The 16,848-nt window shown below is 45.0% G+C and overlaps 1 protein-coding gene across 2 annotated transcripts in view; it reads right to left on the bottom strand.

Moving 5' to 3' along the window:
* PRKAR2B (protein kinase cAMP-dependent type II regulatory subunit beta) overlaps window positions 1-16,848 on the bottom strand; it is a 214,636-nt gene that overhangs the window by 26,247 nt on the left and 171,541 nt on the right. For both annotated transcript variants that reach the window (XM_029616276.1, XM_029616277.1), the window contains exons 6-8: window positions 9,167-9,320; window positions 6,244-6,345; window positions 6,082-6,156 (exon numbers count right to left, since the gene is read on the bottom strand). In XM_029616276.1, coding sequence (XP_029472136.1) covers window positions 6,082-6,156; window positions 6,244-6,345; window positions 9,167-9,320 — 331 coding nt within the window. The remainder of the gene's footprint in view (window positions 1-6,081; window positions 6,157-6,243; window positions 6,346-9,166; window positions 9,321-16,848) is intronic.

Genomic DNA, 16,848 nt, shown 5'->3' with positions numbered 1-16,848 from the left:
GGGGGGATTGGAAACCCCAGCAGCATGCCAACAACTGGGCCTCTTTTCACTGGGGGTGGGGGGTTGGAAACCCAGCCAGTGCCAATGTAATAGTTCTCTCCTCGCTGGTAGGGAATGGTAACCCTGTCAGCACCAATACACTTAGGGCTAGATTCATCAAAATACCACATGTGATAAGAAGAGGGGCATGTTTTATGGTAATAGCTTATTTATCACAATGTGCGTTATCTTAACGCTTCACAGAGGTTTCACCGCAAAGTGTGTTACCTTTTCACACTTTGCAGTAATACCACAATTATTGCATTTCCTACCTGCAATCACTGGGGTGGGGGGGAGAGAGAGAGAGAGAGAGAGAGACTGACTATAAGGCCCTTGTGGTAGTTAGCTATGTATGCTACTATAGGAGGCCCACCTAGTAACGTGAGGTGAGGTTTAGGTAGTAGTGTAGGGAGGGGTTAGGGGCCACTTTGACATGCAAAGTGTGACGTACGAACAGAGCAGTACGATTTGATGTCCTTCCGCATGAGGAAACTCACACAACGATGAGATTTGTACAATGTTCTCTCAACCTAGTTTGATGGACTCTCAACCTGGGTAATGAAAAAGGTGCAATTATTTTCGGCGTTAAAATTGTGCGATATCATGCGTTATGGCTTTGCGAAGCCAGCCCACGTTTACAAAAATCCCGCCCCTGACTCTGCCCCAATCCCTCCTCTTTTAAAAATTAGCATCGCACCATGCATTATGGTGCTTTTTGCATGTGTTAAGGCGTTTTTCGCATGCGAAAACGCCATAACGCAAGTTGGAAAATGACCCCCTTAGTCTCTCCTCTCCTTTCCCCCGTATAAGTATTGTGATTGGCTCTTACAGCAAATTGCAGCACTTATACAGGGGAAAGGCGGGCAGGTAGGTGAGTGTCTGTGCCCCGAGCGAGGCCTTCATCATTTTCACTGTGAGCGGGATAGGCTCTGCTTGCGGTATATGCCAGGGCCTGCGCCATCTTTACCACTAGTGGGAAGGGCTCTGCTTGTGGCACGCCAGGGTCTGCCCCCTCTTCGCCGCAAACGGTATGGGCTCCGCTCATGGCACGCCAGGACCGTCACCATCTTCGCTGCAAGCGGGATGGGCTCCACTCAGAGCGCGATAGGGCCTGGTCCAAGTTCTGTGCAGAATTCCCCCAGGAGTAAACTTTATTCAGGATGCCACATGACACCAACGCTCACCTGCCCTCATGGAGAGAAAAATGTTTGGCCGCGTGCTTACCTCCTCCCCCCCTTTGGGTGCCAATGTCATCAGCAAAGGCCAGGACTGGGCGTCATTTAGAGGGGACTGCATGGGCCTTTATGATGACATCAAGGGCCGCACCTGATGTTAATTTTAAAACATTTACCGGGCGGGATAAAAGTCAATGATGGGCATAGTTTGCCCATCCTGGTCTAGAGTCTGTGGCAGCTAAGATTTAATACTAAAGAATGCAGTCATGGATTTGGGCTGCAAAAATCCAAGGGAATGGTATAGTCTAGGGCAGGGAGGGTGAACTCCAGTCCTTAAGTGCCACAAACAGGCCAAGTTTTCAGAATATCTACAATGAAAATACAAGAGAAAGATTTACATGCCCTGCCTCCTGCAAATCTAGCTCGTGCACATTCAGTATGGAGATCCTGAAAACTTGGCCTGTTTGTGGCACTTGAAGACTGGAGATCACTATCCCTGGTCTAGGGGGTGAAATTCTAGGCATGAAACAAGAGTGGGGTCTGATGGTGATGGTATCTGACGATTTAAGGTGGCCAAACATTCTTGGGTGCATAGGCAGAGGAATGGTCAACAGAAAAAAAGCTCCTGTATAAGTCCCTAGTGAGATATCATTTGAAACACTGTGTACAGTTCTGAAGACCGCACCTTCAAAATGATATGTACCAGATCGAGTTAGAGGGTGGCTATTAAAATGGTCAGTGGTCTTTGTTCTAAAATATATGGGGACAGACTTAAAGATCTAAACATGTGATACCCAGAAGACAAGCAGCACAGGGGAGATATGAAAGAGACATTTTTGAAATACCTCCAGAGTAGAGAGTTGGAATACCACAGGGCTCCTCTATCTCACCGATACTGTTTAATGTTTTTATGAGCAGTATCGGTGAGATTATTCAGAAAGCTGGGTACCATCCGTATACTTATACAAATGATATCCAGATCCTTGTGCCCTTGGGACTAAATAAGGAAGCTCATTATGAGTGATTGTTATCCTGTCTGGATTCAGTGAAAAAATGGCTTTCAGATAGTAAATTGGTATTGAATCCTAAGAAAATGGAACTTCCGTTTTTGGGAATTAATAAATTTGATTTCCCGTTGAAGTGGAGGGATGTGGAGATTTTTCCAAAGGGGGAGGATAAATCTCTTGGAGTACAATTAGATTCAGCTTTGAATTTAGAAAAACACATTTCTTCATTGGTGAGGAAATGTTATTTGCAAATCAAATTACTTAAACAAATTAGACCATTTTTGGATGCGATGATATTGAGATCTGTAGTTTTCACTTTAATTCTATCGTACATCAATTAATCCAATGCTTTATTCTTGGGATTGCCTGTTAGAACTATCTGAAAGCTGCAGATTATTCAGAATATGGCGGCTCGCATACAGGCCGATACAGTAAAAATCACGGGACAATGCCCACTCTCACGGCGCGCGCACAGGCCACTCTCCTGTGTGCGCTATTCAGAAAAACAAATTATTCAAATTAGGGCCCGAGGTAAAAAGAGGCGCTAGGGACATTAGCGCATCCCTAGCGCCTCTTTTTGGACAGGAGTGGTGGCTGTCAGCGGGTTTGACAGCCGATGCTCAATTTTGCCAGCGTCGGTTCTCAAACCTGCTGACAGCCACAGGTTCGGAAACCGGACGCCGGCAAAATTGAGCGTCCGGTTTTCAACCTGCGAACCGATTAAAAAAATTTTTTTTTTAAATTTTTGATTATTTTTAACTTTTGGGCCCTCCGACTTAATATCTCCATGATATTAAGTCAGAGGGTGTACAGAAAAGCAGTTTTAATGCTTTTCTGTGCACTTTCCTGGTGCCGAGAGAAATTAGCGCCTACCTTTGGGTAGGCGCTAATTTCTGAAAGTAAAATGTGCGGCTTGGCTGCACATTTTACTTTCTGTATCGCGCGGGAATAACTAATAGGGCTATCAATATGCATTTGCATGTTGCGGGCGCTATTAGTTTCGGGGTGGGGGGGGTTGGACGTGCGTTTTCGACGCACTATTACCCCTTACTGAATAAGAAGTAAAGCTAGCACGTCGAAAACACGCGCCCAAATGCGCACTGTACTGTATCGGCCTGATAGTAACTGGAAGTTCCAGGAGAACACCAGCAGAGCCGCTGCTACTGGAATTACATTAGTTACAGGTGAGATCTATGTGTAAGTTTAAGAATTTGACTTTGGCTTTTAAAACCCTGAAAGGAATTGGTTCACAACAACCGAAGAATCGTCTTAGTTGGTATAGACCTAGAAGAAGTATAAGGTCCCAGAAAGGCTGTTTCTAAGAGTTCAGGATGTCAAAATGTTCCAGCACGCCCGTCTGAAGGCAAGATCATTCCCTGGAACGATTCCCAATCTCTGGAACAACTTACCGCTTAGTCTGAGAGAAGAGGCAGATGTTCTGAAATTCAGGGAAGTTTTAAAAACCTGCTTGTTTAGTAAACAGAAGGTCCTGGTAGAGAGGAATTAAAAAACGTGCCCAGAAGTACTGAGGATGTTATTATGCATTTTGATCCTATGCGTTTTGTAATTGTATATATTATGTTTTGAATTATGTTGTAAATCGCTTAGGAAGATATTTTCTGTTAGGCAATAAATAAATGAATTTAAATAAATAAGTACAGGAGGCAGGCCTCTTTCAAATAGGAAGACGACTCTGGAATGAGGGGTCATGGGATGAGGGTGAAAGGCAGGTAGGCTCGGGAGTAATCAAAGGAAATTATTTCTTTACAGAGAGGGCAGTGGAGGCATGAAACAGCCTTCCCATGGAGGTGGCGGAGACAAGGACAGTGTCTGAATTCAAAACAGCATGGGTTAAACACAAGGGATCCCTGAGGAAGTGGAAGCAGCTAGTGTGGCTGGGAGGCTATATAGGCCGTATTGTCTTTTTCGGCTGCCACATTTCTATGTTTCAATGAATGGTGACATGGCAGCTGGGGCAATGCTCCGGCACCTATTACAATTTGGGCCTGGTGTGGGACCAGGTGTGGGACCAGGACTGGATTGGAAAACCCTGTTTTAGCTTGGCAGTAAGGTCACCGGTCTGAAGCTAGAAAAGGGCAGATACCAGAATGGACATGAGGCTGTAGCAGCGTGTAGTGCCTCCTTGAAGGGTGAATCCTTCACTATCAAGCAAGATGAACGTTATACTCTTCAGGTTCCTGCTCTTCTGCAATTGTAATAAGACTACAGAAATCCCTCCAAAAGCGAAAGCATCAAAACTCTCAAAGGATTAAATATGTATAATTCAGGCCCTGGCAATGGGAAAGCCGAGTACACAAAAGTGTGGGTAAGATTTTTTACAAACTAATTCATGATACTTATTTTAAAACAACTTCTTTATTGCTTTTTCAGAATTCATACAGCTTTCCCCACAGGCAAACTCCATAAACATCAAACATCTTTAAGCAGCTGAAACAACATTATGCAACCCCCTCCCTCCCAGAGACCCTAACCCCCCCTCCATTTCCTAAGCAGTCGTCTCTCATTCAATGAGCTGAAATCTATTCCATACCACAGATGCTAACACATTCGGGAATGTTCCCACTGTAAATTCAAGACCTATTCATTCAAGCCCTTCCACTTTCCCCTGTGCCATAAGACAGCATTTTTAACCAAAAGCGAATCTTCCCTTATTCGTGATACTTTTAATTGCGTCAAACACTCCTGGCACCAATCAGAGCTGCACCAATGATGTAAAACGATCACGTCGCAGCAGAGGAAAGTTTCTCCTCTGCATTGCAGAAAATGCCCTTAACAGCCGTGAAACAATTCCCAGGTAAAGATGTAATTCGTGGCACTGATGATAAAACCAATTCAGCAACACACAGTGTGAGTAAAACGTCATAAAATGTATCACACCTAAATGAAGTCCCTGCACTTGTGGGCCACAGTAACATTACAACATGTACATTAGTGACATTTTGCCAAGGGGTTTCTTAAAAGAATTTTTGCTTTTTTTTTTTTTTTTATTTGGCAAATGAAAAAATAGAATCTTCACAATTTTAAGAACCAACTAACTCGTCTCGAGATCTTTTCCTAGTACTGCGGCTTTAAAGTGAGTTAGATGGGAGTCACTCTCACAGGTACAATTGCTTCTGATTATCTTAAAACTTATTGTGCCAAAGAGAGGGCCCAAATGTTAAAATCAGGGGCATACGCAGTGTCCTGGCCCCGAGGAGAGGAGAGGAGAGGAACGGTTGTGCGGCCCCCAAAGTCCCTCTTGTCAGCTGCTGACGCGGAAGCCCTGGAGCTGACGCAGGACCTGCTCTCCTCGCCCCCCACCCCCGCACACCCTCAAGCCAAGGGAAACAGCAGCAATGGGGCGAGGTTGTGCGCACGCTTTCAACGTGTGCCAGCTCCGCCCTCCTACTCCACCTGAGACCTCGGAAATTCGATGGAGGTGAGACGGGGTGAGGGGGAAAGGGGGAGGGAGAGACGGGGCGGGAAGGAAGAGATGGGAGCAGTGGGGTGCGGAAGGGGACGGTGGTGGGGAAGAAGAGGAGATGAGGAGAAAAGACGGTAACAATGGCGTAGTAGGGAGACAGGATGGAGAGAAAGGGGAGGGCTGAAGAGATGATGGAGAGAAGAGGGGTACAGAAGAGAGATGGAAACGTGATATGGATGAGGGGGCGGGACACATTAGATCTAATGGGGCAGAGATCATTCCCACTGTTTTCCATTTGAACCCCTGCCTATGTCAGTACTAAATCTGAAAATAAACTGGGGACACATCCAATCAAAAGGGAAGTGTGGATGACTCATTATAGAGAATTTTCACTCTGAAGGGAAAAGAAACACAGAGAAAAAAAAAAAGACTGCACCTGTGCAATGATTTGTTCACCGTCTCGGTATATTTTGGTGCCTATCACATCGACCACTTTCATGCGTTCTGAGAGCTAATGAAAGAAAAGAGAGCCAAAAATAATTACATTTTTGAAGCAAGTAGCTGGTCACCTATTAGAGAAACTTAATAAAAGACTTACTTCTAGAGATTTAAGGAATGGGAGTGACTCTATAAAAGTTTCATACATTCTTCTCTTTATGGCATTGTTTTTTACAATGATTCTCCGGAAGGTTACCCTATCCTGTAGCAGAAAGACAAAAAAAAAACAACATGCAGAGCACATTATAACCGCACATCTGCTTTGAAAGCTTCCAGATGTGCACACCCCTGCAGAAAGAACCATTACTGTGGGACACAACCGGACCAGTGCGAGGAGGAGCTATAAGACAGCAGTTATCAGCCTGGGAAGTGGGTACTCAAAACGGTTCACGGGTCACCCACCGGAGGAAGGTAAACTGAGAAACAGGAACACCGGCCACTATTGACACGTCTCGATTTCAATAGGCACTGTTAGCCTTGACTCTGGTGACAGTATTCACAGGACAAAATGTGAGAACGTGGGAGGGCGGGGAGCAGGAGGGGTGGGGGAGGGGGAAGCTATTTAAAATTGTGATTCAGAACTATTTGTCCTTTTTTTTTTTTTTTGTGGGGGTCCCAAGATTTTGTCACAGCTAAGGGGGCCACAAGAAGACGGTTAGGGACCAGCTCTCACAAGGAATATAATCATGTGAAATGAAAAATGTATTTAAGGTGTTTCAAATGAGTTATATGGTACAGCTGGGGTCTGCAACAAGCATACGCCTCAAGTTAACATTGTAGACGCACATAAAAATATCACTGTGTTACAGGTCTTTTAGATTTGAAAATGCTTCTTGTTTTATAACTATCTTTGTAGACACAGAAAAAAAAAACCAACCCAGCAAATATTTTCATTCCTGATCCTATGATAAAAGACATCAGTGGACTGCAATATTAAACCATCAATTTATGTTTAAATTTCTTTTATTAAATTTTTAACATAGAACACAGTTCGGTATCAACCAACAAGATCTGGTTCATAGGTTTACACTGCCCAATGCCCATATACTGAACAAATCAACCATCGCTTTATTAAACATGTCTGGATTGTACCACAAGGGGGCACTGATAAGCTTGTTGTTTTTGCCGGTAATTAAGGATGCTCCAGTGTGATAAATGGCAACTCATTGCCATTCATGTAAGAGGGAAGGAGAAGAGAGAGCAGACTGTCATAGCCAGGGTCTGGTACAGTACATTAAAATATGACAAGATGGCAAGAGATCGTTCTGCGCATTATTTTCTACGTTTCCTGTCACAGGTCGATGCCAGATTCAGTGGCAAGGATTAGAGAATTCTCCAGCACCATGTGTGAGATTCTGCAGCCATCTGCAACACATTTATATCTATTTGCATATGGACGTAAATTAATACCCACCTAACAGCCAAGGGGTTCGTATTCAAGCTGCTGTGCGGCTCGGCTAGTTAGCCAGATAAAACTATCCAGCTAACTTAGCCTCAACGTTCAGCGGCGCAGGCACAGCACGGAATGTGCTCAGCTATCTTAAGATTAGCTGGATGTGTCAGAGTTAGCCAGATAACTTATCCAGGTAAGTCCGAACGTCCCACAGACCTGTCCTAAAGTTAGCCAGAGATTTCTGTGGCTAACGTTAGTCCAGGTCTACCGGATGAATGTCCGAGTTAGCCAGAAATCTTATTGGTCTAACTCAGCTCCTCCCAGTTACGCCCCTGGGAAACGTAAATGCTTCTGAACACGGACCTCCATTTTTTTTGGACGATCTTTCAAGTTTCAAATGTTTATCATTAAAAATGAAATAAAATGAGTTTTGTTTTGGGTCTAAACTTTCTATTTGTCTTTCCTTTATCATCTCCCTCTTTCTGTTTTCCTTTATTTTTCATTTCCTTCTTCTTTCTCCCACTTCCTTTCTTCTCTCCCCCCTTACTCCACCCTTCCTACACAACCTGCCTCTTCCCTCATTTTTCCTCATTTTACTCTGCTTCCCCAATGTATCTGTCCCTCCTTCCCTTCGTTTCCGTCCTCTCCTCTTTCTCCTCCAGTCTTTCAGGTACGTCCCTGCCTTCTCACCTCCTTCTGTTTCGCCCATCCTTCCCTCCTCATCAGTCACTCAACGTTTCCCTCCCTCTAGTTAGGCAACACTGAAGGAGAAAGCCAAGCTCCCTCCATTTTTCATTCTGTCACATGTTTCATCTCCCCTTCACTCCTCAGTTTTTCTCCTCAAACCACTCCAGCCCACCTTTCCCACCACCTCAGCTGTCTCCTTCTTGCCGCTGGCCCCCACCTGGCTTGTTTTGGTTTTGTTTTTTGAGCTGCACAATAGGAGAGAATAGGGAGCAACCGAGTGGCAGGGCGATAAGTGGCAGTACTGCCCCCCACCCCCCACCCCAAAAGCTGCTGGAAAGAGCGAAAGGCGGTGACGTGTGGCCCAGGGGGGCCAAGCAAGAAAAAGAGAGAGAAAGCAGTGGTCCCAGGGCTGCAGGAGAGTGTGACAGGCAGCAATGGCCCTGGGGCCTTGGGAGAGCTAGGCAGCAGCGGCCTTGGATGGAGGGAGAGAGAGGAACAGCGATCGCTGGGAGCATCGGGCTGCTGAAGGTTGGAGCCTCAACTTGGCACAGTAGGGAGAAAGGCAGCGGCAGGGCCCTGAGCACCACAGAAGGAAGGCAGTTTTACCACAATTCTGTCACACTTGCTGCGGCTGCAGAGTCAGGGCAAGTTAAGAGCTCTGAGTATGTTTGTCAGCGCTCACGCAGTCCAACGCGTAGCCCTCTGGAGAGGGCGGGATTTGGAGTAAGCTGGCAGACAGGTCACAGGATTTTGCACGGCCCTCATACCTTTACCTTCACTAAACTGTTTTGCTTATTTTGTTCAGTGCCATGTTAAGTGACAGAGCAATAGAAATAATAAATATTACTAGCATGGCAAAAGGCAGTAATAAGCGATAAGTGTCATCACCGATAAACTTAGTTTAAGACTGAAAAGCACATTTTCTTCATAAAATGTTACTTACCAAACCCCATATAGCACCAGGAGAGGTAGCAATTATTGTAGCTGCTCTAGGTGTATTGTACATCAAGGCCAACTCACCAAAGCTTCCACGGTTATCATAGGTACCAACACACCTTCCAACACCATCACACTTTACATAAATGTCATATGTTCCCCTGTGAATAAAACACAATTGCACTGAGTTAAGCGTGAGATACTGCCTAATGGCACAAGTGACAAAACTCTGGCTGAAGATCAGCAATGAATTTAGGGGGGAGGGGGGAAATCAAAACTCAAAATCATGGGTCCTGCTCCGTGACTGAGCTCGGGGGCAATGCCCTGAGGCAGAAGTGACCCCTCCCCCCTCAAGCCTCCTGGCACAGCGGGGTGGGGAATTCACGGAGCTGTCTCCATACCAAAGACAACAGCTGGGAAGTCGCGAGCGGGAGCCTATAGATCATCGGGCTTCCGCTTCCCCTCTCATCCTCCCACAACTCGGGCTGGTGGGAGAAAACATGCAAAGGCGGGAAGCCCTCAAAGCTTTTGCAAAAGAACCAGGAAGAGGAGAGGGCAAAATCTCAGGCAGGCTACACGCACAGCTGCAATGAAATCCCGGACCTGGATGCCCTTCCGGTTTCTATCATACAGGTGTGGTATAACCACCAACACCCTGATGGGGATATCAGTACCAGGCTGTAATCTTACAACAATTACAAAACACATCCTGCAACAGCTTACAAGAACAAAATATAATCCTTTAAAGACAGAGGAGGCAGGATGGGGAGGGTGTGAGCGTGGCATTTTTCATAAAGCATAATATTAACACTGATAGGTAAACCGTTAGCCGCCTAGGGCTTTGAATAGGCGGCATACAAATCTCGAAATTAGTAACCAAGGGAAGCGGCACGAGAGGAGGGAAATTAAACTTTCATTTGCATCTGTACGATCTGCAGACCTCTAGCGCAGGGAAAGGATTTGCATAGAGATTTAGTCAGAGAACGCCATGGAAGGGGAGAGGGGCTCCGGGTGGAAGACTTCAATCTGCCAGTTGTTGACGGCAGCGTTTTGGCTATTGCCATCAGTCAGAAGCATGGAAATCCTGGACTTCCTTTCAGGGAGCTGTCCTCGGGCCAGGGGAAAGAGAAGCCACACCAGGGGCAATACTGGACCTGCTGCTTACAAACAGGGAAGATCGTCAGACAGTGTGGTTTAATACAAAAACCAAAGCAAGAGCCGGTTCACGCCAAGATGAGGCTTTGGGACTTAAGAACCTAAATACGTCTACTGCAGAGGAGGGGGTGGCACGGGGCAGACAGGACAGAGATATTCAAATACCTCTATGATACAAATAATCTACAAAAGGTATTTAGGCTGGTTCATTTTTCTCTCTTTCTTACCATCTTCTTCAGAGTTGGCTTTTTAAGGTTCCTGCTTTCCTGTCTCAGTTGCGTTTTACTTTTGCCTCGATCTGTTGCAGACACTAAGGTACACATAGGCCAGACTTGGTCACAGCCTCCTTCAGTGACTTGGTCTAACCCAAGCAGAGGCTCCCCCCTCCCAGCCTCCCCCTCCCAGTGCTTCAGAGGTCACATCGCAAGATCTACTGGCCTGGGGACCTTTGAAAGGCCCTGCAAACTGCCCATTTTCAGAGCGTGGGAGAGGCAGTGAGATATTGAGAGCAATGTGGCTGAACCTCACCACCCTGGTGGGGTGAAAGGGTGGGGGAGAAACCCTTGGGGGTAGGGGAGATCGTCTTTAAGCACTCCAACAGTGGTGGAGGTGAAAAACAAGGGGGGGGGGGGCCCGAATAGACCATTGGTAACTGGAGGATGGTCACAATAGTCTAGGAACCTATCCTTCAGCAGCTGGGGTCTCCTTCCTAGCACATACTGTATAAAATCTCATTGCGTATGAAACAGTATAATGTTTGCATGGAAGAGAGAAGGCCCAAATGTGTGACAGATGTCCTCCTCTCCCCACTGAGGCCAACTGGCAAGCTGCGGACCTGAAGGTTGCATGCGGCCCCCAGGCTGCCAGTTAACCATCACCTTCCTAGAACAAGGGGTCATGGTATGAGGTTAAATAAGTAATATAAAGAAATATTTCTTCACGGAATGGAAAAGCCTCCCGATGGATACAGAGGCAAAAATAATCCTGGAACTCAAGAAAACACTGGGCAAGTGCAGAGAAACAGGAGTAAAAGTAGTGTTTGCAGGATTCTAGAAATATAGAAACATGATGGTCATCTGTCCAATTTATCTAGTCCTTATAGTTTCCATCACTCTCTCAGAGATCCCCTGTATTTATCCCATGCTTTCTTGAATTCAGATATTGTTTTAGCCTCCACAGCCTTCACTGGGTGTCCATTCCATGCATCTGCCACTCTCTCTGTGAAGAAATATTTCCTAAGATTACTCCTGAGTCTACCCCCTTTCACCCTCATCCCATGACCCCTTGTTCTAAAGCCTCCTTTCCATTGAAAGAGGTTTGCTGCCTGTTTATGGAAAACTTTGAAGCATTTAAATGTCTCTATCATATCTCCCCTTTCCTCCAGGGTACACATGTTTAGATCTTTAAGTCTATCCCCATATGATCATTTTAGCAGACACCCTCTGGACCAATTCCAACGGTTTATATCCCCATTATGAGGGCAGAGAAAACTTGGCCAGAAGGATGAGTCTTGTAGTTGCCATCTTCTCTCATTATCTCGCTTTTTTTTTTGTGTTGTAGAACAGAGGTTCCCAAACCTAACTGACTGGGGGTCAATCAGGACAGATCTGAGAACCACTGTTGTAGAATATAAACCAATCAGTCAGACCTGTGCATTTAAACCTAAGGACAGTACAGTTGACCAAGCTCGGCCTCATTGTTTATTCTCTGTTTCGCCTCAGCCTCAATTTACCTTAGCTCACTAGAGATTATTACAAGTCCTACACCTTTTAATATATTCAGGCACAGCTAAGGGAAAAGAAGTTGGCATGGCTCAAACTACTTTGACAGTGGAGCAATGATCCCCTCTAAGCTATGTGGGTGCATGGCCACACACAACTTGTGTACCTGTGCGCAGGTTCATGCTTGGCTGCCCTCCAGTTCTGCTTCCTGGCTACCTGCAGCCAATCTGCTAAGCCTGTGACAGACATCCTGCAGTCTTGCTGTGGGCTGAGCTGAGGGGGGGGGGGGGGGGAAGTGGTCAGTGCTTGCTCTCCTTTGCAGCCTTTTACTCTTTGCTTTTACCTGCTGAGCCCTCACTCCCGTGGCCTGCCTCAAGGTGGGAAGAGAGAAGGGGATGCTAAAGGGATTAGCATGGAGTTTCTTCCTCAAATGTGATCTCAGTTACTGGTGGGCAGTGGTTCCTCTCTATAGCCTCCTCTGCTACTAAAGTGCCATAAAGGGTAGGAAGGGAAGGAAAGCCGGGACAATGAAGCAATGTTACACCTTTCCCAGGTACTGTAAGCATCCCCTGGGTCAGTGTGCAGCATCCCGAGTTGTTCATGGTGTTCATGTTTTAGGTTGACTCAGACAGACTAGGATTTTTATGTCCCTGTTACAATTATTTTTTTTAAATACTTTTTATAAACCTACATTTCTATTTGAAAAAATAAAGGAATCCACAAAAAAACCTGATTTTTATTTTGAAAACAAAAAGTTCAAGCAATTCAGTTATGCCTTTCCTGCATCAAGATGCCTTTATGCTATACAAATTATATAAGCCACTGTTACCCAATTAGCAGGCAATGTTTCAAAGGTGGCTACAAGGTATGCATGGGTGAGCAATGGAAAATTCAGAAAGTTGTGTCCGGGGAACAAGGCTGGGGAATTTTCTGTTATTTTGATCAGTGAGGGCATTCTTCATTTTTGCTTTCGCACACATGAAGAAGAAAGGGCAAAAACCATGATGCAGCCTCACAATCACATCACACTGGGTTTCCGGAAGGACATGGCAGCCATGTTTGTATTTTCCAATCCTATGGACAAATATTTGGAGGTAAGAGATTTTGTGTCTCCTCACATAAAGCATCAACTGGAAAATAAGAAATTCAAAGTGGTGATCTGACAACAGAGTGATCTTTGTGGAATGACGATGAACCATTTTGCCCTCTGCCACAATGTCTTGTGTGTGGGGAGAAATTCTCAAATAATGTCACAGTGCCAAGTAAGTTAAAAGAGCTTCTCATAAGCAGGCATTTGTTCCTTGCCAACAAAGATGGCAAGAAGGATCTGAATGAAAAACGAGAGCATTTGATGGGAGACTGTTTCTGATAACGTGAGGAAGCAAGCAAGCTACTGGGTCACTGAGTTTGCAGCAAACATATTACTTGTATTAGTCTCCAAATAAGCCATGAGTGTAAATAATAGGTGTCATTAAGGAATTCACCCAAGCGTCTCTTTCAGAAAACACGATTAGTCACCTCATCGGCAACATTGTTTGGTAAAGTTGCAGTGGTTCTCCAAGAAAATGTTAAATCAAAGGGAAAATTAGCACTGCAGGTTGAAGAATCAACAACTGTCACAGTGACCGGGCTCAGCTTTTGGCCAGTATCAAGTACCGGTATGTCAACGGAGACAGCGTCAAAGAAAATGTTCTCATTTTGTAATGAGCTGCCCAGCTTCATAGCTAAAAGGAAGTTTTCAGGATGATAGTCTATCAATAAGGTGGAGGAGATCTTCGTTGCAGCCATGAAACTAGCAGATTTCATGATGTGCGAGGACCTTACTTTTTCACGTAGAAGTATGCTGGCTTTCTAGTGGAAAATGTTTCTTGTGCGAGTGTGAAGTGAGAATGAAGATTTACATTTTCTTTACTTTAGCAAAAATCGATGCAAGCAGATTTGATCACTGATAAAAGTACAATGCACATGCTTGCATTCCTGACTGATATATCTTCCTACCTCCATGAACTGAAAAGGAAAATGCCAGCTAGAAAGAAGAATCTTCTCTCAGACATGGATACACTAAATAAATTAGCCCTCTGCCATGGAAACATAGCAAAAGGCTTGACAGAAACCGACAACAGCAGCAGATCTTGCTGGCAGCACTTTGGTCAGGGTCATTACTGAGCATTTGGAAAGTCTGGGGGAATAATTCAGGTCCTTTAAACCACAGACTGGACTGGCGCCAGGAATGGGAAGGGTAAATAATCTTCCGATAAGAACAATCCTTCTTTGGAACCATAAAGCAAATGGAATACTGACTATGATCTTGGCCTTCGTACAATATTGGGGCCATTGCCTGCAAGCACTGAAGCCTTACCAGAGTAGCTCTTACTGCCAATCTCTTGGCGAGTGAAATGCATGAGGACAGCAGGTGTCGGGGACAGGAGTGGTGAATTCAAGAGAATAACTGTTCTGCACTACAGCCAGGACCCACTACTCAATGTGATCGGGGTCCACTATAGGTAGTATGGCTGAAAGTGACCCCCCAACAGCACCTCCTTGGGAGGGGATTCTACCCTTCTCATTGAGTAGATTGGTTGGTTCCCGAAGAATCAGCAATCTCACTCCTGGGCTTTTTTGGCTCCATGAAAGGAGTGGCCTCTAAACATGTTGGTCGGAGGTAGACTGCCTCCCAGGCCTGCACCTTCTGCCAGCCCAGAACCTGCTCCCATCTGCTGAAGACAGAGAATACTGGCAAATAGCTTGGGTGGCACCATCCGAAATATCAATGATGATGTCACTGATACAGGTAGTGTTCTGTCTCTATTTGCTGGTTGGGTGGAATAAACCCACACACGTCTGGGCTGAGCTCGGTAGGGTGATAAGGAATAAGTATTTCTAAAAATGTTTTCTTGTTATACCTGGAAATAAGTATGCTACAAAAAAAACCAAACCTGTACTCATCTAGAGGGAAAGAATGATGTAAACAGGAACGTGATTTCCCCAGGAAAGAATAAAACAGCTTTTAAGACGTGTTCTGTTTCTTTGTGGACATGTCTCCTGTATCGTAGACACTGTCCAGACCTGTCAGTTGTTTTCCTCACACAGAACATCCCGCTGCTGTTGCTCTGGAAGCTCTCCTCTGTCGGTGGCTTAATTCCAGACAGGAAGCCTGACTGATTTCAGCACTTGAAAGCTGTCTGGGGCTAGTGTTCTCTGAATATCTATCTTTCCTTTGCATATTTGACCCCCAAGTGGAGAAAAAAAAGAACTGGGAGGAAATCTGTCACAGGAATACAACCCACCTTCAACTTTTGCTAATAATTAATCGATGATGAGATTCTACTCCTCAGCTTCTCTGCATTCATTTGGTTCCCCTCTTGCATACAAATGAGCCAGATTTAAGTTATACTGACAGGATCTTCCTACTGAATTGATTGAGAAAAGATTTTCCCTATGGCCCAAAATGGGAGAAAATTCTTTACCGAACAGTCCCAGTGCTTTTCAGTACATAGCACCAGAGGGCATTCATTCAGCCAGTCGTGTCATCTTGGTATGATGAAAAAAAATCAAGGAGATGTGTGAACCTTTCCTGATGCCCATTTTCTGACTTTGACTGCAGGGAGGGCAGTTTTCAAAAAATGCTTAATGTCAACCAATGGCAAAACAGCTTTAAAAATGCTCCAAGACATCACAGTGTGCTCAGACCTTCCTGACACTTCAACCAAACCAATAGGGTCATTCGTCAAAATGCGTTACGGCATTAACACACTTGAAAACACATTAATGCCATAACACATGCGTTAAGAACAATAATACATGGCGCAAATGCAAATTTTTTGGAGGGGCAGAATCAGGGAGGAGTTTGGGTGGGATTTAATAAAATGAGGGGCAATATCACACCGTTTTAATGATGAAAATAGCTACACCTTTTTTCCTGGCATTAGGCTGTGTGATGTACCCTAAATGGCCCTAACGCAATTAGTGAAACATTTTTTCGCATTTTGGCCATTTCTGGAATTGGGAAGGGAGAAGAGGAGAGGAATGGAAGACAGAGAGAGAGAGAGAGACTGGGGAGGGCCTCACAGTGTGCGACTATTTATCTCTTTATAGGAGGGCCATCTAATAGGTCGAGGTGAGGCATTGGTGGTGCTTTAGGGGCCAGTTCTCATGTAGAGTGAGGCGTACGAAAAACACAGAACATCTTTGTGAGACTTTCCTCACTCCAAATGATGTCAAATCTTCACCAAGATATACTGTGCTGTTTGTATGTCTCACTCTACATGCGAAACTGGCCCCTAAACTACCACCACCACCTCATCTCGAGCTATTAGATGGCACTCCCATAGAGAGATAAATAGTTGTACACTGGAGGCCCTCACTAGGCTCGTTCTCGCTCTCTTAGGGATTATCACAGGGTGCGCTAAGTTTACCGCACCACGCGATACTACCGATGTGAAGCAAACAGATTAACGCGTGGTGTGGTAATTCTAAAATGTTCCTAAACAAGCCCCTTTTTCTTAACGCGGGCATTATCGATGTGTTAATAACGCATTTTGATTAATCTAGGGAAAGCCAGCTTGTTTCTGTATAGGAAATTAAAAGAAAAGTGGATTCTTAAATGTTGAGAGTATCAAAGGCACTTGAAAAATGTAAGCCAGAGGGACACTGGTCCTCTGATGTCTGTAGTAGATATTTGAATGAAATCACTTAAATGGTTCAAAAGTTATCAGAGTAGGAGGGACAGAAACACAGACGGGATGATCTTATAAAGTCAGGTTACCTATAGGAAAGGAGTGTATAAAATCTAAAATAGTAAGAATTTGCACAC

The sequence above is a fragment of the Rhinatrema bivittatum genome, chromosome 9 (genome assembly GCF_901001135.1).
Source record: "Rhinatrema bivittatum chromosome 9, aRhiBiv1.1, whole genome shotgun sequence".
Classification (NCBI taxonomy): domain Eukaryota; kingdom Metazoa; phylum Chordata; class Amphibia; order Gymnophiona; family Rhinatrematidae; genus Rhinatrema; species Rhinatrema bivittatum.
The sequence above is the reverse complement of the archived record's forward strand: the minus strand, read 5'-3'. Positions and strand labels throughout refer to the sequence as shown.